Source organism: Hermetia illucens, chromosome 4, assembly GCF_905115235.1.
Source record: "Hermetia illucens chromosome 4, iHerIll2.2.curated.20191125, whole genome shotgun sequence".
NCBI classification, from domain to species: domain Eukaryota; kingdom Metazoa; phylum Arthropoda; class Insecta; order Diptera; family Stratiomyidae; genus Hermetia; species Hermetia illucens.
Window position 1 is genome coordinate 34,543,660 of NC_051852.1, and position 24,093 is coordinate 34,567,752.

The window sequence follows — 24,093 nt, forward strand, 5'->3', positions numbered from 1 at the left end:
AAGTCTATAAGGGCAATATCTAGGAAAAGATGACGAGTCAGACCCTGCCTGAAATGGAGCGATGGCATAGGTCAGAACGCTAGGCAGCTTTTAGGGATATCGAATTGGTGGACCTCGGCGCAAAACCGGGATATCTGGAGTTCCTTATGAAGGCAGGCCTAGACCGGATATCGGTTGTTGCACCGTTGATGATGATGAAGGATATACTAAATTTCAGGCAGATTGGTTTCCACACTGTTCCACACCTTCATCGACAGTTTGTCAATAGCAGAACTTGTGAAGATACTATCCACTTTTAGGTGATACCTGGCGACTATGTTGGAGGACTTCAACGAGCCTGGGTTATTGAGTACTAGTTGATACCTTGTTTTGGTTAATTTTCGTAACCTAGCAAATGTTACTCCTTTTGCTAACGTGACTAACCTTCTCATACGATCAGTTTCTTTTAATTACTGTGGAATGTGTTTTATGCTGGCTTCAACCGCCTGGTACTCACTTGGCCTCAGTCTAGATATTGTGAGGTGTTACCTTGTTTTTGCTATTTCACTTGACTTACGAAAGGTATCAGCGCATACATTACTTAACATCGTTCTGGAATACATAGACTATACGATGCCACTGTATAATTCATCTGAAATAACGGCCCATGTGAATTATATAAATAGTCTGGTATGATCGAAAGAGAGCGCGAAGGAGACCCCGTAAACCTTCACGAAGTAGCGAAGGAAATTAGCCTGAAAACAAATGAAGGGAACACTAATATCTTGCCACAAACTAGAAGAAAAGACAACAACGAAATAGATGAAATCAACAAACGGATCATGCTTGCCAACAAAGAAAGATACCTTGTACTGCCAATTCTGAAACATCAAAATCTACGTAGGAAAACAAAACAACAACAGCTCACACTATATATAGCAAAGCGTGAACCATGAAAAAATCTCCAGTCCGTAAAAGAGTCTTAGACCCTGTGAAGATAGACAGCTTAAGGCCAACAAGAAACAACAGCCGGTATCTGTATTAATATTCGAAAGCTCCAGTGAGCAGGTCATGTAGAGTGTACGTATGTCAGAAGAATTTCCAAGAGCCTATTCAAAGGCAAGGTGGAAGATAAACGATCAGCTGAGAAACTTCCACAGAGATAAGCAGACTCTGTTGACAGTGCAAGTTACAGACTGCTCGGTTTCCGAATTTGAAGGCCGCAGTCGCTGGACCGAGAAGAATGAAGACGAAAACTTCGGGAGGCCAAAGACCAAACAATTATTTAAGTAAATGATTAACACGCCCACACTTACTTTTCATAATGTAGTTTATTATCATATAAATCCAATTAAACGTTATCTACAATTCAACTACTTCAAACTCATCATTTGACTGCGGCACCCAGTCATCTATTTCATTAGGGGTTCCAGTCCCCACGACCGTATTATTCTCTATGAATTCCTTATAATAATGCAACGAACTTACAATGTTTCCGAAGGTTGTATCTGACTCTTTCCGAGATACTATTCCTACTAAATGTCTAGCTTCATAAACGGGTCCACCTATTTCGCCAGTACGTAGGTGAATGCAAAAGTACTTGTCAGCACTAATGTGTTCGTTTGAGCAACCCCAGTTGCCATCTATATGGGTGATACCAACATGCAATTTTTCCACACTCCAGTCCATTTGCTCTGTTAGAGTAAAGCCCGGTGAGAAAACTCTCTTGTTTAGGATTGCTGGGCGGAAGGCCGCCGGTGAATGTCTAATGTTCGCATCTTCTACGAACGGTTTATTCAAAGTGATTATCGCGATGTCGTCGTAGTTAATGTTATCATCTGAGAAGAACCCTGGATGCACTGTAAGATTCACAATGCCACGATGTTGACTAGGCCAAGACGGTCGAGAGCGCAAAATTGTCCCCCCGATCACGAATCCAGAGAATGTAAGTCGTTTCTCGGTTCGATTAGCTACAGCAGCTCCGGAAGTAAGGACATGGTGCGGAGTTATTAAGTGACCAAGGCCAACCACTCCATCATCACTGAGGTGATGTTTCAGCAACACAACTCCTGGTAAACTACCTAAATAAAGTGGTTTAACCATGGATCTCTTACGAACGAAATTATCGATGGCCAGCACGTCAGTAACCAAGAGGATTGCAACAAATATCGGTACTGTGAACTTCATCTTTGGAATTAAAAAAAAATTAAACCGAACCGGACAAGCAAACCCGCTTCACTTTCTATGGCTCGGGTTTCAACTTTTCGCGTTTATTTCAATTGGAATGGTCCAAAGAGGAATTTTCGTTGTTATCAGTTTATATAGTTTCCGCAACATTGAAATGTTGCATTTCCATGAATACTATTTCACGGCAAAACCAGCTTCCATGCCGTTTATTACCAGCGCGAATCATTTTAATAAAAGCCTCAGCGTGACACAGATTTTCATGTTCGGTTACTGAAGGGTAGAGTCAGCAATAAAAAACGCTGAAGAATTGGAATCTAGTTTACTGTCAGCGAAGGATACTATCAGTAAGAAGTGGATTATTGCCAGGGATCATATCGAACCTGTTACAAAAAAAACCATGTGCGGTGCATAGTTAATGATGTGCCGTGGCTATTGGGTCCTCCACTGTTCCATGTCATCTACTTGTAGGGCGACCCACTTACCAAGCAACCTAGGTTTCATTGCATGCAGTTATCGCGCTTTCTCATTGTCACAAGCTGGCACTTCCTTGGATGCGATGACCCGTCAGATTGAGAACCTTTTAATCCATAACTATTTGGCCAAGCAACCAGATGTCATCGGCCCAGTCGAGCTAGCACGGCCACGATCCGAGAGAACTACCATTGATACAGCGTGGAGTAAAAGTAATTAGGGTATCCGGGTTTATCAGGAACAAGCACAACTTGCACCTGGTCATGGTGAGAGCTATTAGAGTCCTATATAATAGCTGGCAGGAAGAAGAAAAAAGGCCTAGGAAAAGCTCAAATCTTTCGCCCCGACAGTGTTACAGCGACAAATGTGACACGAAGTAGTACTGCCATCAATATCCTTCCTAATAAAAGGGGGCGGAAAAAACAAAAAAGGAGCATCTAGAGAATCAGCGCGCGATTAGGAGGAAAAAACTGAAAATTCGAAAGAGAAAAATCACTAGCGCAGCAAAACCCAAGCAAAAAGAAACCGATGGATGGACCTAAATCGCGGAGAAAGAGGGGAAGAAGAAGCTAAAAGTGCGAATTCGCCCAGAGCCAATTTTCATCTCCAGCAAAGGATATACTAAAAAGGATCAAATCTGACCGTGACGTAACAGAACTAGGTGGAAATGTCAACAAGATCTGATGGACTCAATAAGGGGATCTGATATTTGACTTAAAAAATTCAGCTTGAGAAAAATTGACGATTTGTATAACCAACTCTCCTAGAGAGAATGTCGCGGTATATTTCTAAAAATATCTATTTATGCTACAAATATCTCACCTCGTCATCCAGAGAATCTGAAATGCCTTGAAATGACAATTTAAGTTGAAGGAATTTCGATAAGAATCCATCGTGAGCCTGAAAGAAGCCTAAAGCCAATGCGACTATCTGAGGAGGCAGTGCAAAAATTGTTGGAGGCCGGAAAACTCCAATCGGATGGGTTGTCTGCCGCCAGAGAGAGCAAATTTCATTAATGAAGAGCTTCAAATGCGTCAAATTTGGACTTTTCACAAAGGCAGGAACCAGTGGCTTTCATCGGTCCCATCGATGCAGAAGGTGTGGAGAGAAAGACCACATTGATAAGGGTTGCAACAGGGATGCCAAATGCATATTGTGCGAAGGAAAAGACAGACGGGATAATAGGCATATTATCGAAAGCAGTAGATGCCCTTATTATTGAAAGGCGTTAACTGCAAAGAGAAAGTAAAGTTTATTCTAATAAAATTCAGTCCTTGTAGGGTCGTTTAGGGGTTTAATGAACCCTGAAGAAATCGTGACAATGGTGTGCGAGTCACAGATTCGACCGGTATGTCGATGGGTATGCGCCCCCCAAGGCATATAATGTATCATGTGACGTATACGTGTATAGTTGCTACTGTTACTCAGTCTCATATTGTCTGAAGATGTGCTAGACAATCGTGTTCTCGACGCAAGGGACGGAGCCTGCTGGTGCTTGGATGCATGGTCCCTCAAGTGGGAAAGCAAAGAGACCAATGCAAGAAGCCGAAGTCTATGAGAAGCTTTTGTAAAGTTTTGGCCAACGAAGATGATCTAAACACCTTCTGAAAAGCGGGACTGGCTTAATTGCGGAACTGATTTTTGTCAACCCTGTATCCGAATGTGTTATCTCCTGACAGATTACCGAGAACAACATCCACAGTGACCCCCAGATACCTGTTTTCGAACAAAGGAAAGAATTTTACGTAGGCAACCAGCATACAACACGGTATCGAATGAGCAAACCTTCATAGAGGTGTGGCTAGGCCAACCCGCTAAGTCAAGCGTTCCATGGAGAGACTTCTTAGCACAGGCGAGATGCAATATTTCTCAAATAAATTTGTACAATTGTAAGGTGATAACTGCACTAACCTGTTATCGAATCAATTACAGACACCATGCAAGAGCGACGTGTTGCCTCTGCGAAAATTAGGGGCTTAAACTTAAGATATGTTGACTTATGGGACATGATGATTTCAAGAGAAATTCAGCCAATCTTGGTCATGTGATGACGACATTACAACAGTCAAATTAATAATAAAAAATAAACGAAGATATGAGAAGATTCTTTGAGGCGTTGCTTAATTTCTCTAGAATGAGCACGAAATTCTCAGTAGAACAGACATAAGAGTTATCTAGTTTGTCAAGAGTAAACCCGCAATTAGAGCCCCGCCGTAACTGTCACAGGGGTACAGGTTTATACTGAGTGGGGGCTCAGTATTCAGGCCTATCTAACAGCTATGCCGCAACTAATGAGTACGGCGCCCGAGTTGTACAGCGCAATTCCACGCTTGTGTACACGAGGAGCTCTGCCCGCAATCTGGACGCAACCAGCACGAAACTCCGACAAGGGGCAATCGCAAATAACCGGGCCGAGAGCACATCTCTAAGCAATTCTCCTGGAGCATGTGCTCTCAGAGGGGGATGCCAATTCCCATGCTACCAGATTACCTCCTCTGAGGCTTTGTGACAAGAGCTACTTAAGATGAGCTCTTTGCAGACTCGCCCTTCTGGACTACATGACCCAACTGCAGATCACAACTTTACGTAGTGAACTTCCACTCTTCATTATAGTCAATTCGTCGACATCACGATGGCATCCCCTGGTATGACGGTTTTTGTCGGACAACAACGGATGTCGAACGTTATCATTCTTTCAGACCATAAGGGCATTGATATTATCATGAACATGGATTCATTTCTAGCCGCTCTATTTCGAAAGGACAGAGGACACTTTGCGATCAGCAGCATACTTAGGAGTTGTCTTCTGAAGGTGCCTAACAAGATACGCACTGACATCGGCCTCGTAAGGGATCAACACCTGATGGTCGCTTACGATCGCTTGCGTGTTGCGTCCGCCACTTCTCGTAGGGTTGAAAAGTCGCAACCCCCCAAATTCAACATTAACCGCTTGTATGATCCAGCTCCACTGTAGGGGAGCTATCTTGCTGATCGGCCGGAAACTACACTGAGTAACCTACTTGCGAATATCAATGAGCAGTGCCGTGTGAGGTGAGGCTTAAAAATGTATTCGAAATTTTGTGTGCTTATCCTAAGAGGCGACTAAAAGAGATAGAAATTTGTGGGCTAGCAACCTGCAAACTTCGAAACTTTACTGCTACCGAAACATTAACATCGCATCGGTTAAGGACTGACTTCAAGGCAACGACCTTTAGCTGTGGAAAACGGACTATGATTTGTTTCGGCAACGGTATCGAGGGCCCTCAGAATGCTCGCTTTCTCCAACTTGAGCGGATTTTCCAGCGATATAAACTGCACATTCTGGGCCTAAGCGAAGTAAGATGGTGGGACTGAGTTCAGGGAAAACTTCCAAGAGGTGACATTTGGAGAATGTTAAGGTGGGATTTGACTACACCTTGCTCAGGCATGTGATGGGGAAGCACAGTCTTGGCAAATGCAACGGTAATGGTGGGAGGTCCGTAGATTTCTGCAATTTCCACCTCTTCGTCGGTGGTAGCACATTGTTCGAGCACAAAGCCTGCCATAAAGTCAGTTGGATTTCAACTAATCGAAGCCCTACGAGGAATCAGATCGACCACTTCACCACAGTAGATTTAGGAGTTGTCTTCAGAATGTCCGTAAAGGTATCACCATCTGATGGTCGGTTATGTTCGATTGCATGTTTCGTCCGCCACTTCTCGCAGGGTTGGGGAGTTGCGACGCCCCAAGTTCAACATCGACCGGTTGTATGAGCCAACTGTCGCTCGGCATTGGAAGAACTATCGTGGTGATCGAGCGGCGAATAACGTGAGGATGTCGATAAGCATTGGACCGCCATCAAAAATTCTTTTTCCTCGGGCGCTAAGCAGGCCGCCGGTTACGTCTCCAAAGGGTATCATAGAATCTGACAGACTGCGGAGTCGTGGGAGCCGATCGGCGAATGGAAGGGCTTGAAGGCTCTACTGACCGCTGCGAGTAATGACGAGTGTGACGCGCTCCGAAACCCAGCTTAATCCCCCCCCCCCCCCCCTCAAACGAGTAAAGCACTGCGCTTTACGATCTACTCGCGGAGCTATTTATCGCCGTAACTGTAGTTACTGCAAATCTGCTGCTTCAACTCGTATGGAAATCTTGAGAATCTCAGACCTTTCCCATAGAGCTGAAGAATGGTGGTCGTTAAAATTCCAAAGAAGGGCACGCATTTTGAATGTGACAATTGGAGGGTTACCTGCGTGCCTCCTGCCATCGCAAAGATAATAGTTAAAATATTCCTGGAAAGCATCAAAAAACACCTAGAAAAGTTGACCGATATAGAGCGAGATGGTTTCTGCTCCGGATCTTCCTGCATTAAACACGTCAACACCCTACGTATCATTTTGGAACAGTGCGTGGAATTTAGATCTTCGCTTCATCTGCTCTTCATTGACTTTGAGAAAGGTTTTGACAGCGTCAGCAAGGAGTGTATCTGGCGTAACTATGCGGGAAGGCTAACTAATAGCTATGGGCACAGCGATATATGATGGCGCAAAATGCCGCGCGCTGCACCGCGATAAAATATCGGAGGCTTTTGAGATCGAAAGCAGAATCCACCAGGGTTGCATCTTATCACTCGTATTATTTCTTCATGTTATCGGGGACGTTCCTTATATTGCCTTGTCTAAAAGACGTGGAAGAGTTGAAGGGATCATGACGGCTTTTCTCAAATACCTTGGCTATGCTGATGATATCTGTTCGCTCTCTCACCAGGTGATGGACCTTGGCCAAATGTTTCGTGATTTGGAAAGATAGGCAACTCTACTTGCCACGAACAGAACCAGGCTTCTTAGTCTGATGTTCGTACTTTCCCTTTTTGCAATAATGGGCAAAGCATCGAAGACGTCAATTAATCTGTGTATCTAGGAAGCACGGTTTCTACCAGCAGTAGAAACGAACTGGATGTCGCTTGACACATTAACAGCGCTAGATTCGCTTTCGCTGCCTAGTCAAAAGTCTGGAAATGCAGTTGTCTCGATACCAAAATCAAGTTGAAACTATTCTGTGCTAATGTTCTTTCTGTGTTGCTATATGGTAGTAGGACACTGCCACTCACAGGTGCCAAGCCTTTATCAACACCTGTCTGCGATATATCATCGGAGTACGCTGGCTTTATACTATTTCAAACAAAGAAATTCGTCGGTGTAAAGACCTGGCACCCGGACGCGGTGTGATTGGAAGGAATTGCGCCATGTTGTGAAACCCACTGTATCAAGGTGGCTGACGAGTGGGTCGCCCCAAAAACACTTGGCGCAGAATCTAGAGGAGGAGTACGGAAATCTCCGGAAGTCGTAGAGGAGCTGAAGTACATTTCAACGAACCATGAACGATGGCGCTTAGGTGTGATTGATGCGATATACCCCACCTAAGGATAAATGGCAACTATGAACATATATTTCGGCCAGTCAATTTAAGGCCCAGCATTTCACATCCAGCTATCCGGCTTCCTCAAACCTTAGTCGGAGATAGTTTGGAATGGTTTTCTTCGATAAAGAATCTGTGCATCATCTACCCCTCAGAGAGATTCTTCGCAAAGTCTGTGAACACTACCAACTGGAGGCAGTTGAAGAGGCGATTTTAAGTGATAGTACAAAGGCCTTATAACAGTTTTGAGCGCTGCTCCCTCCGATAAATTAACTGGACCTAACCTAACATTGATTGTTACTACTTGTTTTATTTTTCTACCTGTCACTTGAGCCCCCAGAAAAACTTTGCTTTTGTTTTGAAGCAAATGTCTACTATGGGGCGATCCACTGTACTCTTGTGGTACTCCTCAAACTGAACTGAAATCGCGCACGTTTATCAACAAAGACCGCGCATATTCCGAAAACCAATCATATTCTGTCCACAATATCTGAACATCGTGGCCAAAAAATTTTCACTTACCCATGAATTATGTTACTCCTAGATACTAAGACAGCTTCTCCTTCTTCTGTACAGAGAATGGTGATGAAAACCCACGCTGAAACCCTCATTAATCAGTTTTATCTATATTTTCATTAAGTTACATTGATTCTGCACATAAGGATTCACAGATTTAAAATAGACCTACGGATTCGTCTATGCCTATGACAAATGCGTCCACTCAACTTCTGCGCATCGTACTCATAAATATGGTTAAGCACGGAGCCTTGGTAGTCTACCAAGTTGAACACGACTAATTCCACCCGAGTTTGCTTTGTCACTATTCCACTCAATAATCCGTTAGAGAAAACTGGACTGCCGACCTCTCCTGTGGAAAGTGGAATGCAGAATCTGTGCTCAGACGATAGGCGAACTGTACAGCGTTTCACTTTACTACTAACTACTTCGACGAGATGAGAACTAGAAGGGGAATTGCGTATTACCTCGACTGGAGATCCTAATTCTCCCAAATTGATCGAAAGGCTCGCGGGACGTACGTATTCGCTAGGACAAAATGGCCTACCCAACATAACTAACGCCACGTCGCTCACCCCCATTTTTCGCTTCCAATATTCAGGTTGTACCATGGTTTTCTCTTCCCGCCGGTATTGACAAGGGCCAATGCATCCGATTTGGGACCTAGTCCCTGCCAATAAATAACCGTTTTTGAACGTACCTTTGCGATGTACTTTATCTACAACACAAGACGCAGCTGTCAAAACAAAGTTGTAAGTGATCAGGCTACCAAAGCAGAGGATACTTTCATCCGTCAAATGGCGTTTCAAAACGATCGTGCTGGGAAAATCGCTTATTTCTAAATTTCTCGACGAAGCTACAATGTCATTCAGGGAAGGGCCAGGTTCGCTGATGCTTCCAAACTTGGAACTAGCTGTTCTCACAGTCATTCTGGAGAAGTCAATAGTACTCGCACTCACGTTCTCCTCTTGCGGAACAACGCTTGCACTGTCAGGACTTTCGGTAGATACGGAGGTCGCCATGGCTTTAGTAGCTCCAATCAGCGGTATAGCTTTAACACATGTGCAATTATAAAAAACAATACGAGTCGCAGCCGCTACTTTTGTGAGATGTGGAAGAATAGTAGTTGATGCAAATCGATTCCTGCTGTAGCTAACCGTGGAAACATTTGCTGTGTTATTTAGGACAGCACGACTGTTCCAAAAAGTTCCACGAGTCCTCGCATCAGAAGCGAATTTAGCGGGTAAAATAGAACCAACCGGTGAAGTTGAAGTAGAGGCTCCGGAAGACGTCCCGTTGGGCGAAGCATTTGTCACTTCGCTTAACCTTGACTGACCTCCCAATGAATGGGACAATTGAATAGGTTCACTGACTAAATGCTCAGATGTGCCAACTGTTTTGGTAGACAGTTTAGAAAATTCACTGACATCCGATGAGGTTTCGGCTCCCTTGGTATGAGGTTTATCAGAAGTTATCAGTCGGGAATATGTCACCTTTCTTGGAAAAGACTGACCACCTGAGTCGATTCCGATACTACTGGCTCTCAAATGTCGTTCGGTATGTGATACAGTTGCGTTTGACCCAGAATCACTTTGACCATTGATCGACGTGGATTCGTCTTCTGAGCCTGAGTGACCAATAGTGGACAGAGACTTGGAATAACTTCTTGTGACATCTGAAATGTACCGAGTACTTAAATCGATGCTCTTTGGGGTCACTATCTTCGTGGGAATTCTTGAGGACGACGAGGGATGCCTTCCTCCCGATGTACTTATAATTAAGTCCATTACGCCTGTCGGACTAGGCTGACTACCCGAATCAATACCAGTGAATGTGACCGACATAGGAAACGGGGAACTCGGAGCTCTCTCGATTAGTCTGGAATGACTTGTTGTTGTCGTGGATTTGATTTCACTCTTAGGAGCAGTAGATGTCATGCCTAACCTAAGTTGACTTCCACTAGACGTAGCTACTGGAGAACTTGTTATCTCTTCCAGAATAAACTGACCATTTGACTCAATTTGAATACTGCTAGTTCCACCAGGTGGTTCTGTCTGCGATGCAGTTCTGCTTGACTCTGACTGACTGTGAACCTTGCTAGAGCTGGTCTGTGACGGTGTTGAGAATGAATTCAAGTGACCTTCGGTGGAAGAAGACCTGTGAAGACTACTCTCTGTATCGGGGATGTGATGGAAAGTAGAATCGGCGATTATCGTGGTGACTTCCTCTTTGGATACACTTGTAACCGATGAAGAATGTTTCTCTGTCGATAAATAAATCACTTCTGTGGGGCTAGATTGGGTACTTGATTCGACGTTAGTAGTTGCAGCCGTCGAAGCTACTTTGGATGGTAAAGTTTTCTCCGCGAGACTCGAATGACTTGGTGGTGACGAGGCCGTGTGTGAAGTAGTTACTCTGCCTCTGTCAGGTTGCCTACTTAAGTCAATATCTGCCACCGATGATTTGGAGCTATGCGAATTGCTGTACGTAGGTGTCATGACTGACCTTGGCGGACTGCCACTATACGTAGCTACTGGCAGACTTCTTAGTTCGTCCGGAACAAATTGAGCAATTGAGTCGATTTGAGAACTACTAGTTCCCCCAGGTAGTTTGGTGACCGATGCGCTTGTGCTTGATTTTGAAAGGCTCTGGCCCCCGCTAATGCTAGATTCGATTGCACTGGTGGGAACAGTGGTTAGTGGAGTAACCCGGGAATGCTCACTGGAGTGTGTTGAAGCTGAGAATGAATCCGAGCGACGCATTGTGGAGGAAGACCTGTGTGGACTAGTGTTTTCATCGGCAATGCTAGACGAAGAAGAACCGATTATCTCCGTTGTGGCTTCATCCTTAGCGACATTTGGAAACGACGAGGAATGTTTCTCTGTCGATTCCCTTCCGACCAAATTTGTAACGTGTTTGGCACCAGAATGGGTGCTTGAACCGAGGCTAGTACCTTTGACCGCCATGGGCACTCGGGAAGTCAAAATTCCCTCGATGAGACTAGAGTGACTTACCGGTGAAGACACCGCGTGTGAAGTAGACACTTTTTTTGTGCCAGGTTGTCTACTTGAGTCAATGTCAGCGACGGTGGATGTGTAGCTATATGCGTATTTAGGTGTCATGACAGACCTTGGTTGACTTCGACTAGACGCAACTACTGGCGAACTTGTTATTTCTTCAAGATCAAACTTGGTTGGTGTAGTAACCCAGGAGTGCTCGCTAAAGTGTGATGATGTTGAAAATGAATCTAACAGACCTATGGTCGAACGCGGCCTGCGCGGACTGCTTTTTACATCGGGACTGCCATGGGAAGTAGAACCGATGATCTCCGTGGTGACCTTTTCCTTGGGCGCACCTGTCCTTTCTGTTAATTTACTTCGGATCAAATTTGTGACTTCTGTGGTGCCAGGTTGAGTATTTGAACCTCTCGTAGTAACTGTCGCCGCTGATGGTATTCGCGAAGGCAAACTTTTCTCGGTGAGGTTAAAGCGACTTGCCGGCAACGAGATCGTGTAGGGAGTAGTTACTCTGACCGCATCAATATCTGCAACGGAGAATTTGAAGCTACGCACATCACCGTACTTAGGTGTCATGACAGGACTTAGTCGACTTCCACTGGGGGTTCCAACTGGCAAACTTGTTTTTCTTTCGAAAAGGACCTGAACAATTGAGTCGATTTGAGGACTACTAGTTCCCCTAGGTAGTTCTGTACGTGATGTTGTTGTGCTCGATTCTGAATAGCCCCGATCCTCGCTAGTGCTAGATTCAGTTGCTCTGTTGGGAATCGTGGTTAGCGTAGTAACCAAGGAGGGCTTACTGGAGTATGACGAAGCAGAGAATGAAGCCATTCGACTTGTCGTGGAGGGAGACCTATGCGAATTGGTTTTTAAATCGGCAATGCCATGCGAGGTAGAATCGATGATCTCCGTGGTGGCTTCTCTCTGAGACACACTTGAGAACGACGAGGAATGTCCCTCTGAAGATTCGACTCCAATCAAATGTGCAATACCTATGGTATCAGATTGGGAACTTGAACCGGCGCTAGTGACTGTCAACGTCGAAGGTACTCTGGAAAACAAAGTTCTTCCGATGAGGTTAGTGCGACTTGCCGGAGACGAGATCGCGTATGAAGTAGTTAGCCTGCCCTTGTCTGGTTGCCTGCTTGAGTCAATTTCTACGACGGTGGATTTGGGACTATGTGTCTTGCTGTACGTAGGTGTCATGGCCGAGGTTTTTTGACTCCCAATAAACGTAACTACTGGCGAACTTATTATTTCTTCTAGAATAAACTGACCATTTGAGTCGCTTTGAAGACTGCTAGCTCGAAGTGGTTCGGTGTCTGATGCAGTTGTGCTTGAAGCTGAACGACCCTGAACCCCGCTAGAGCTCGATTCGATTGCACTGATGCGGGACCTACTAGTTTGTAACGGCGTTGAGAATGAATCCAAATGTCCTTCGGTGGACGGAGTCCTGCGAACACTTTCCTCTACACCGGGAGTGTCATGGGAAGTAAAATCGGTAATTTCTGTGGTGGCTTCTTTCTTGAATACACTTGAAAACGATGATGCACGTCTTGTTGTCGATTGATTTTGGACCAAAAGTATGACCTGTGTGGGACTAGATTGAGAACTTGATTCGACAACAGTAATTGTGGCCACCGGAGCTACTTTGGCAGGTAAAGTTTTCTCGGCGAGATTCAAAAGGCTTGCTGGTGATGAGACCGTGTGTGAAGTAGCTACTCTGTTTCTGTCTGATTGTGTTGATTGCCCACTTGAGTCGATGTCGAGGAAAGTTGATTCGGGGAAATCTGTGTTGCTGTTCGTTGATGCTATAGTTGCCCGTGGCCGACTACTTCTGGACGTAGCTGCTGGCGAACCTTTTGTCAGCTCCAGAACAAAATGACCATTTGAATCAATAGGAAGACTACTAGTTCCCCCAGGTGGTTCAGTGTGTGATGAAGTTCTCTTTGATTCTGGATTACTCTGACTCTCTCTAGAGCTGGATTCGACAATACTGGTAGGAAGCGTGGGTGGTAGAGTAGCCCGGGAGTGCTTACTGGAGTGTGACGAAGTAGAGAATGAATTCAACTGACTTATGGTGGAGAGAGAACTTTTATTTACATCGGGAATGCCATGAGAAGTGGAATCAGTGGCCTCTATGGCAGCTTCTGTCGATTCACTCTTGATTAAATTTGTAACTTTTGTGGTAGCGCTAGTAACTGTCACTGCCGGCGCTACTCGGGAAGGTATAATTTTTTCGGTGAGGCTTGAGCGACTTGTTGGTGACCGGATCAAATGTGAAGTAGTTACTCTGCCTATGTCTGGTTGCTTACTTGCCTCAATCTCTGGGATAGTGGTTTCAGAGTTGCTGTACTTTGGTGTTTGCCTTGGCTGACTTCGGCTGGTCGTAGCTACTGACACGTTTGTTATTTCTTCCAGAACAATTTGATCGTTTAAGCCGATTCGGGGACTACTAGTTCCCCCACGTGGTTTGGTGTTTGATACAATTGTGCTTGCCTCCAAATGACTCTCGCCTTCGTCAGATATGGATTCAATTGCACTGGTGGGGACGGCTGTTTGTAGAGCATCTCGGGAGCGTTCACTGGACTGTGACGAAGTTTTGAATGAATGCAACTGAGGTATGGTGGTGGATGACCAGTCAGCACTGTTCTCTACACCGGGAATGCCGTTGGAATAGGAGTCGATAATCTCCGTGGTGACTTCTTCCTTCGACCAACTTGAGACCGGCGGGACAAGTCTTTTTGCCGATTCAGTTCCGATTATATCTGTATAGTCTGTGATACCGGATTGGGTATTTGAAAGGGCCCTAGTAACTGTCCCCGTCGGAGGTACTCGGGAAGGCAAAGTTCTTTTGGTGAGGTTAGAGCGACTTGCTGGTGACGAGACTGCGTACGAAGTAGTTAACCTACCCGGGTTAGGCTCCCTACTTGAGTCAATATCTGCGACGGAAGATTTGAAGCTATGCGCACTACTGTATGGAGTTGTTATGGTTGACCTTGGTTCACTTTCACTGGCCGTAGCTACTGGTCCACTTGTTATTTCTTCCAGAATGATCTGAGGACTTGAGTCGATTTGAGAGCTGCTAGTTACCCCAGGTGATTCGGTATGCGATGCGGTTGTGTTTGATTCTGAATGGTTCTGAATCTCACTAGCACTAGATTCGATTGCACTTGCCGGAGCCCTAGTTGGTAAAGTAGTCCGAGAAGACTCACTGGAGTGTGATGAAGGTAAGACTGAATGAAACCGACCTACGGTGGAGGAAGAACTGTGTAGACTTTTGTTTGCATTGGGAATGCCATGGGAAGTAGAATCGGTGATCTCCGTGGTGCTTTTTTCCTTCGGCCAACTTGAGAACGACGAGAAACGTCCTTCTGTCGATTCACTCCCGACCAAATGCATGGTGCCTGTGGTACCAGATTGGGTACTTGAAGCGACGCCGGTAATCGCTACCGTCATAGGTACTCGGGAAGGCAAAATTTTCTCAATGAGATTAGAGTGACTTGCAGGAGACGAAATCGCGTGTGAATCAGTTACTCTTCCCGTGTCAAGTTGGCTGGTTAAGACAATGTTTGCGATGGTGGATTTGAGGTCATGTGCATTGCTGTACTTAGGTGTCATGACTGAACTTGGTTCACTTAAACTGGACGTAGCTACTGGAAAATTTCTTACAGCTTCCAGAGTAATCTGCGCATTTGGATGGATTTCAAGACTACTAGTGCCCCTAGGTAATTCGGTGTTTGATGCACCTTTGCCTGATGCTGATTGAGTCTGACCTTCGCTAGAGATGGATTTGACTGGACTGGTGGGAACCACTGGTTGTAAAGTAACCCGGGAGGGCTCACCGGAGGGTGATGAAGCTGAGAATGAATACAACCGACTCATGGTTGAGGGAGATGTCTGCAGACTGATTTTTACATCGGCAATGCCATGTGAAGTGGAATCGATATCTGTAGTAACTTCTTTCCTGGGCAAACTTGAGAACGACGAAGAATGCCTCCCGGCCGATTCGTTCCCGAACAAACTTATTTGGCTTGTGTCACCAAATTGGTTACTTGAACTGCTACTAGTAACTGTTATCGTTGAAGGTACTCGTGAATATGTTTCCTTGATACGACTAGAGTGACTTGCTGGAGGCGTGATGGTTTGCGAATCAGTTACTCTTCCCGTGTGAGGATGTCTACTTGAGTCAATGTCTGCGATGGTGGATTTGAAGCCATACACATTGCTGTACGTAGGTGTCACGGTTGGCCTTGGTTTACTTCCACTGGATGTAGCTACCGGCGGAATTTTTACATCTTCCAGAATAATCTGAGTATTTGAGTCGATTTGTGAATTATCTGTTCTCCCGGGAAGTTCGGTGTGTGATGCAGTTGTACTTAACTTCGAGGAACTCTGACCTTCGTTGGAGCTGGATTCGGTTGCAATGGTGGGAAACTTGGTTGGCGGAGTGACCCGGAATTCTTCACTTGAATGTGACGATGCTGGTAATGAAACCAACTGATCTATGGTAGAGGGAGACCTGGGCATATCTGTAATGCCATTGAAAGTAGGTTCGGTGATTTTCGAATCGGGTTCTTCCTTAGATACACTTGAAAACGACGAGGAATGTCTTTCTGTCGATTTACTTGTGACCAAATGTATCATGTCTGTGGGACCAGATTGGGTACTTGATTCGAGGCTAGTAACTGTGGCTATCGAAACTACTTCGGAAGGTAAAGTTCCGTCGATGGCACTTGAATCATTTACTGGTGACAAGATTGTGTGTGGAGTAGTTACTCTGTTTCTATTTGGATGCCTAGTTGAGTCGATATCTGGGTTAGTTGGTTTGGGGCTATACGGGCTCCTGTACGTTAATGGCATGGTCGCCCTTGGTTGGTTACTTCTGAACGTTGATGCTGGCGAACTTGATTTCTCCTCCAGATTAAATTGATCACTTGAATCGATTTGAGGACTACTAGTTCCCCTATGTGGTTCGATGTGCGATGAAGTTCTCCGTGATTCCGAATGACTCTCACTGTCTCTAGAGCTGGATTCGATTACACTGGTGGGAACCGTGGTTGGTAGGATAACCCGGGAGGACTTACTGGAGTTTGACGAAGTTGAGAAAGAATGCAACTGACCTGTGGTGGAGGGAGACCAGTGCAGATCTTTATTTAGATCGGTAATGCTGTGGGGATTAGAATCGGTGACCCCCGTGACGCCTTCTTCCTTTGACCAGCTTGAGAACGACGAGAAATATTTTTCGGTTGATTCACTACCGATCATATTTTTAACGCTAATACCAAATTGGGTACTTATACCGGTGCTAGTTTCGGTTACTTTCGATGTAGTTTGGGAAGGCAAAGTCCTCTCAGTGAGGATAAAGCGACTTTCTGGTGACGAGACCGCATATGAAGCAGTTACTTTGCCTGTGTCAGGTTGCCTACTTGAATCAATATCTGCAATCGACGAACTGGAGCTATGGACATTGCTGTATGTAGGTGTCATAGCTGACTTTGGTTGACTCTCCCTGGAAGTAGCTAGTTGCGAAATTTTTATATCTTCCAGAATCGCCGGGGCATTTGAGTCGATTTGAAGATTACTAGTTCCTCCATTGTGGGATGTAGTTGTGATTAACCCCGACGGACTTTGGCCTTGGTTAGAGATGGATTCGATTGCACTGGTGGGAACCTTGGTTGACAGAGTAACCGGGGAGTGTTCACCGACGTGTGACGAGGCTGAGAATGAAACCAACTGGCCTATGATAGAGCTAGACCCGTGCGTGTCTGGAATTCCATGAAAAGTGGAATCAGTCATTTCCGTAGTGCTTTCCTCCTTGAATATATTTGAAGAAAACGTTGAGGGACGTCTTTCTGTCGATGTGCTTGTGATCAAATGTATCATGTCAGAGGGACTATATTGGGTACTTGAATCGAGACTAGTAACTATAGACGTGGAAGCTACTTTGGAAGGTAAGGTTCCCTCGGCATGACTCGAATGATTTGCTGGTGGCAAGAGTGTGTGTAAAGCAGTTACGCTGTCTCTGCTTGGATGCTTAGTTGATTCAATCTCCGGAATAGTTGATTTGGTACTATGCACGTTCCTGTACATTGGTGTCATGGTTGCCTTTTGTTGACTATTGCTGGAGGCAGACGCTGGCGAACTCTTTCTCTCCTCCAGAACAAATTGACCATTTGAATCGATTTGAGAACTACTAGTTCCCCCAGCTGCTTCAGTGGGTGATCCAGTTCTCTTTGATTCTGAATGACCCTGACTCTCTCTAGAACTGGATTCGATTAAACTGGTGGGAGCCGTGGTTGTTAGAATAACCCGAGGAGTAGAGAATGAATGCAACTGAGCGATGATAGAGAGAGAACTATGCAGGCTTTGATTTATATCGGAAATGCCACGAGCCGTCGATTCACTTCCAATCAAATTTGTAATGTCTGGACCGGCACTAGTAGCTGTCACCACCGAAGGTACTTGAGAGGGCAAAATTTTTTCTGTGAGGTTGGAATGGCTAGTTGGTGTCAAGACCGTGCCTATGTCTGATTGTCTACTGCCGTAAATCTCTGAGATAGTCGATACGGAGTTGCTGTACTTTGGTGTCATGGTTGGCCTTGGCTGACTTCCACTGATCGCGGCTACTGACATATTTATTATCTCCTCCTGATTAAATTGATTGCTTAAGTCGATTTGGGGACTACTAGCTCCCCTAGGTGGTTTAGTGTCTGATGCAGTCGTGCTTGACTCCAAATGATTCTTGCTTTCATTAGATATGGATTTAATTGTACTGGCGGGAACCACTGTTGGTAGGATATCTCGGGAGTACTCATTGGTCTGCGACGAAGCTGTAAATGAATGACCTACGATGGAGGTAGACCCATGAGCGCTATTCTCTAGACCGGGAATGCCGTCGAAATTGGAATCGGTAATCTTCGTCGTGGCTTTCTCCTTCGGCCAACTTGAGAACGACGGGAAAAGTATTTCTGTCGCTTCAGTTTCAATCAAGTTTGTATGCCCTGCGGTATCAGTTTGGGTATTTGAAATGGCGCTACTAACTGTCACCATCGAAGGTACTCGGGAAGGCAAAGTTCCCCCGGTGAGGTTAGAGCGACTTGCTGATGACGTAATCGCGTGTGAAGTAGTTACTCTGCCCGTGTCAGGTTGCCTACTTGAGTCACTACTGTACGGAGGTGTCATCGCTGGCCATGATTCACTTTCACTGGACGTAGCTACTGGCAGACTTGTTATTTGTTCCCGAACGATTTGAGCAACTGAATCGATTTGAGGACTACTACCAAGTGATTCAGTGTATGATGCAGTTATGCTTGATTCAGAATGACTCAGAACCTCATTAGTGCTAGATTCGATTGCACTTGTGGAAACCTTGGTTGGTAGGGTAATGCGAGAAGATTCACTGGAGTGTGACGAAGGTGAGACCGAATGCAACCGACCCATGGTGGAGGGAGACTCCTGGGGACTAATCTTTATATCGGCTGTAACATGCGAATCGGAATCGATCATCTTCGTGGAGGCTTCTTTCCTGGACACACTTGAGAACGGCGAAGAATATCTCTCTGTCGAATCGTTTCCGATCAAATTTATTTGGCTCGTGTTACTCAATTGGGTACTTGAACCGATGCCAGTAACTGTCACCGTTGAAGGTACTTGGGAATGCAATCGTTTATCGATGAGACTTGAGTGACTTGCGGGAGTCAAGACCGCGTGCAAATCAGTTACTTTTCCCATGTGAGGTTGTCTACTTGAATCAATATCTGCGACGGTGGATGGGAAGCTATGCGCATTACTGAGCATAGGTGCCGTGGCTGACTTTGGTTCACTTTCACTGGGCGTAGTTACTTGGGAAATTTTTAGATCTTCGGGAATAATCTGAGTTTTTGAGTCGATTTGTAGATTATCAGTTCTCTCGGGCAGGTCAGTGTGTGGTACACTTGTGCTTAACCCCGAAGGCCTCTGGCCTTCATTAGAGATGGGTTCGATTGCACTGGTGAGAATCTTAGTTGGCGGAGTAACCCGGGGGTGCTCACTAGAGTGTGACGATGATGAGAATGAAATCAACTGCGTTATGGTAGAGGGAGAGCTGTTCGTATTTGGAATTCCGTGGAAAGTAGGTTCGGTTATTTCCGCGGTAGCTTCTTTCTTGGATGCACTTGAGAACGATGAGGAATGTCCTCCTGACGACGTATATATCACCTTTCTGGTACTAGATTGGGTATTTGGTTCGGCGGCAGTAACCGAGGGCGGCGAAGCTATTTTGGAAGATAAGGTTTTCTCCACGAGACTCGGATGACTTGTTGGTGACGAGACCGCATGTGAAGTAGTTACTCTACCTCTGTTTGGTTGTCTACTCAAGTTGATGTTGAAGATAGTTGGTTTAGGGCTATGTGTGCTCCTGTACGTTGATATCATGGTTGGCATTGGCTGACTACTACTGTACGTAACTATCGGCGAACTTTTTCTCTCATGGGAATTGGAATCAGTGACCTTCCTGGTGCTTTCTTCTTTCGGCCAACTTGAGAACAACGAGAAATATTTTTCTGATGCTTTACTTCCGATCATATTTGTAACGTCGGTGATACCAGGTTGTGTACTTGAACCGGCGCTAGTTTCTATCACCCTTGAAGTACCTTGAGAAAGCAAAGTTCCCTCGGTGAGGTTAGAGCGACTTGTTGGTGACGAGATCTCGTATGAAGTAGTTACTTTCCCCGTATGAGGTTGCCTACTTGAATCAATATCTCCGACGAAGAATTTGGTGCTAAGGGCATTGCTGTACGTAGGTGTCATGGCTGACTTTGGTTGAGTTCCCCCGGACGTAGCTGCTGGTAAGGATTTTGTTGCTTCTAGAGGAAACTGAACAGTTGAGTCGATTTGAGGACTGCTAGTTCCCCAAGGTAACTCGAGAAGTGATGCAATTGTACTTGATTCTGAATTGTTGTGATCCTCGCTAGTGCTAAATTCGGTTGTACTGGGGGCAAGTGGAGTAATCCTGGGAGAACCAGTGTTGTGTGATGAAGTTGAGAATAAATCCAACTGACCTTCGGAAGACCTGCCCGGACTGTTTTCTATTCCGAGAATGCTATGGGGAGTAGAATCGCTGATATCGTTTGCGGCTTCTTCTTTAGACACAGACGAGAAAGACGGGGAATGTCTTTCTGTCAATTTGCTTGTAGAAAAATTTGTATCTTCTGTGGTGCCAAATTGGGTACTTGAATGAACGCTGCCAACTGTCACCCCCGTAGGTTCGTGGGAAGGTAAAATTCTCTCGATGACGTTAGAGAGACTTGATGGTGATGAGCGCGCGTGTGGAGTAGTTACTCTGGCGGTACCGGGTTGCGTGCTTGAGTCAATGACGGTGGATTTGGAGCTATGTGCATTGTTGTAGGTAGGTGTCGTGACTGACCTTGGTTCACTTCCACTGAACGTAACTATTGGTGAATTTGTTCTCTCCTCGAGAACAATCTGACCATTTGAGCCAGTTTGAAAGGTACTATGTCTTCCAGTTTGTTCCGTGTGCGATACAGTTGGTTTTGATTTGGAATCACTGTGGCTCTGGCTAGAGCTGGACATGATTGCCTTGACGGGAACCACTGTTCGTAGAGTAACTTGCGACAGTTCACTGGAGTGTGACGATGCTGTCAATTGATGCAACTGCCCTACAGTGGATGGAGACGTATGCGAACTTTTGTTTATACTTGGAATGCTATGGGAAGTAGAAACTGTGATGCCCTTGGTGACTTTTTCTTTGGAAACACTTGACGACGGCCAAGAATATCTGCTTGTTGATTCTTTTGCGACCAAATTTGTGATGCCTGTAATATCAGATTTGGGACTTGCGATGCCAGCAACTGTCACCTTCGAAGGTACCCGTGAAAACAAAATTTTCTCCGTGGGACTGGAGTGACTTGCTGGGATTGAGCTCGTGTGTGAAGTAATTGACCTATTCGTGTCTGGTTGCCTACTTGAGTCAATGTCTGCAACAGTGGATCTGACGCTATTCGCATTGCTGTACGTAAGTGGCATGGCTGACTTTGGTTCCCTGGATGTAGCTACTGGCAAACTTTCTATCTCTTCCAAAATAGTCTGCGCATTTGAAGCGATTTGTAGACTACTAGTTGCCCCAGGTGTTGCTGTGTGTGACGTAGGTGTTCTTGATGTTGAATGACTCTGACTCTGGCTAGAGCTCGATTCGATTGCAACGGTGGGAGCCGTGGTTGATAGAGTATCGCTGGAGGGCTTACTGGAATGTGACGAAGCTGAGACTAGATTCAATTGTCCGATGGTTGAGGGAGACCTATGCGCATTGGTCTCCATGGTGGATGTGAGGCTATTGACGTTGATAGACGTAGGTGTCATGGCTTGCCTTGGTTCACTTCCACTGGATGTAGCTACTGGAGAAATTTCTTCTTCCTGAATAATCTGAGTGTTTGTATTGATTTCAGGACTACTACTTCCCCCCGGTCGTTTGGTGTGTGACGCAGTTGTTCTTGAAGTTGAGTGACTCATACCGTGGGTAGAGCCGGATTCGGTTGTGCTGGTGAGAACCATAATTGATACATTATTGCGGGAGGGTTCAATGTAGTGCGAGGTGCCGGAGAATAAATCTGACTGCTGGGTAGTTGATGGAGACCAGCGACTTTTTGTTGCATCTGAAATTTCCTGGGTAGCAGAATCCTTGAGTTCTTTCTCGGTTGCACTCGAGAATGGCGAGAAATGCTTTTCTGTCGATGTACTTGTTACCATGCCCGTTAGGTCTTCTGGACTATATTTGGTACTTGAATCGACACCAGTAAATGTGACAACCGGAAGTTCTCGGGAAGGTGAAGTTCGCTCTTTGAGCTGGGAGTGACTTGTTGTGACGTGTTGTGAACTTGTTGCTCTACTCGTGCCAAGCCGTTTTGAATTAATATCTGGAACAGTGGATGTGGATTTTTTCTCGCTGTATGTCGATTTCAGGCGTTGGTTCTCTTCTAAAACGGATTCACCATTTGAGTGCCTTTCAGAACTACTAGTTCCCGTGGACTGTGTGGTATGTGATGCAGCTCTGGTTGATCCGGAAAGACTCTTATCTTCAGTAGAACGGGATTCGATTCTACTCTTAGTGGCAGTGCCTGGTGTGGTAACCTCCTGGAAATATCCGTAGCGCGATGAATGTGTGTAGTGTGATTCGTTATGTTTGTCAATTAAATTCGGGACTATTTGAGTGCTGGAGTAAAGGCTTTTTACTGTAGTTCTTTTCTCTGTTGTAGTTTCAAATTGTGATAATGTTTTTTCGCGATTCTTGACAGTTTGAGTGCTTGGGTTTACGTCTGGAACAGTGCCGTCCGTGGATCTTTGGAAAAGAGAGTCGGAGAGACTGGAGAATTTCGTAAACTTTGTTGAAGCTGCCTTTGTGCTGGATTGTGCTTGATTCCATATTCGGGTCGAACTTGTTGCCTCCACCGAATCGAGTTTGGTGCTTGAACTAATGTTTGTTGTTGAAGCCTCAGATTGCAACGTAGTCGTAGTTGTGTCAGGTTCTTCCGAGCTTTGTGATAATTCGTCGCTATAATCAGGATAATCTTCGGGTTCGGCTGTCATATATGATGGTTTTGCTGCGACCGGAACGAAGTTTCGGCCTGGTATTCCGATAGGTTTAAAATCTTCATCATCTCTGATCTGTTTGGTGTCATGTCTGACAGGTGGCCACCGGCGTGAAGATTCGATATATTTTTTGCTATTGTCTTTGACTCGGGCATTGTCTTCGTAGAGGTCGTTATAGTCGTATTCTTCCTGGCCCTTTAAGCTTGATTCTCTTGTTTTTCCATATTTAGGGCTTTTGTAATTTGTATCACTTTCGGAATAGTCATAATCAGACATACTATCGTAAAAGGGACCATTGTCAATTCCAATGTATGGCATGACCGGTATTATTGTTGATTTTTTCCGTAACATGGCCTCTAGTATTTTGCGAAATGGAATCAGAGCACGTCGATCTGCTACACTACGTATAGAACGTTTCATATCTAACTCTTTTCCCTCCTTGATGCCCGAGGCTACAGGCAATGTCACCTTGGAAAGGAAGAGCAAAAGCCACAGGATGGCAACTAGATCCATGATGAAGAAATCCAATCTAGATGTCCACAATATTGGATGATTTTCCCGGAGTAAGTTTAAGTCGCTCCAGTTTTTTTGTTGTTTTTGACTTCTCAATTACCACGAATGATTAAAATATTACCGAGTTGACTTATATTCACGAAAACGAGTTTAAAAGGGAACGTTATAAGCTGAACTGAGATCGCATGATGAAGTTTGGCTTGTTTTGTTCGAATTGAATTAGTGTACCAAATAAATTGAAAACGAATTGATTTCTGAAGTAGAACTACGACAAGTGCGACATGCAACCAATTAACTAAATAACCCAACACCGCGAAAGAAGTTAAAAACTAAGAATTGCTAACAATACTTGTGGATTTCGCAACTGGGTTTTACCAAGTATTTGGGAAAAATTTGCAAAAGAATCCTGGAAGAGGTCACACTCTTT

At 45.1% G+C, this 24,093-nt stretch overlaps 1 protein-coding gene across 1 annotated transcript; it reads right to left on the bottom strand.

The window, feature by feature from the left end:
- Positions 1–1,341: 1,341 nt before the first annotated feature.
- On the bottom strand, positions 1,342–23,666 carry LOC119653443 (mucin-12-like). Its single transcript, XM_038058035.1, has 2 exons — positions 9,018–23,666; positions 1,342–2,166 (listed from the first exon to the last, which is right to left on the bottom strand). Exons 1-2 carry the CDS (start codon positions 23,664–23,666, stop codon positions 1,342–1,344), a joined length of 15,474 nt encoding a protein of 5,157 aa, XP_037913963.1.
- Positions 23,667–24,093: the final 427 nt, after the last annotated feature.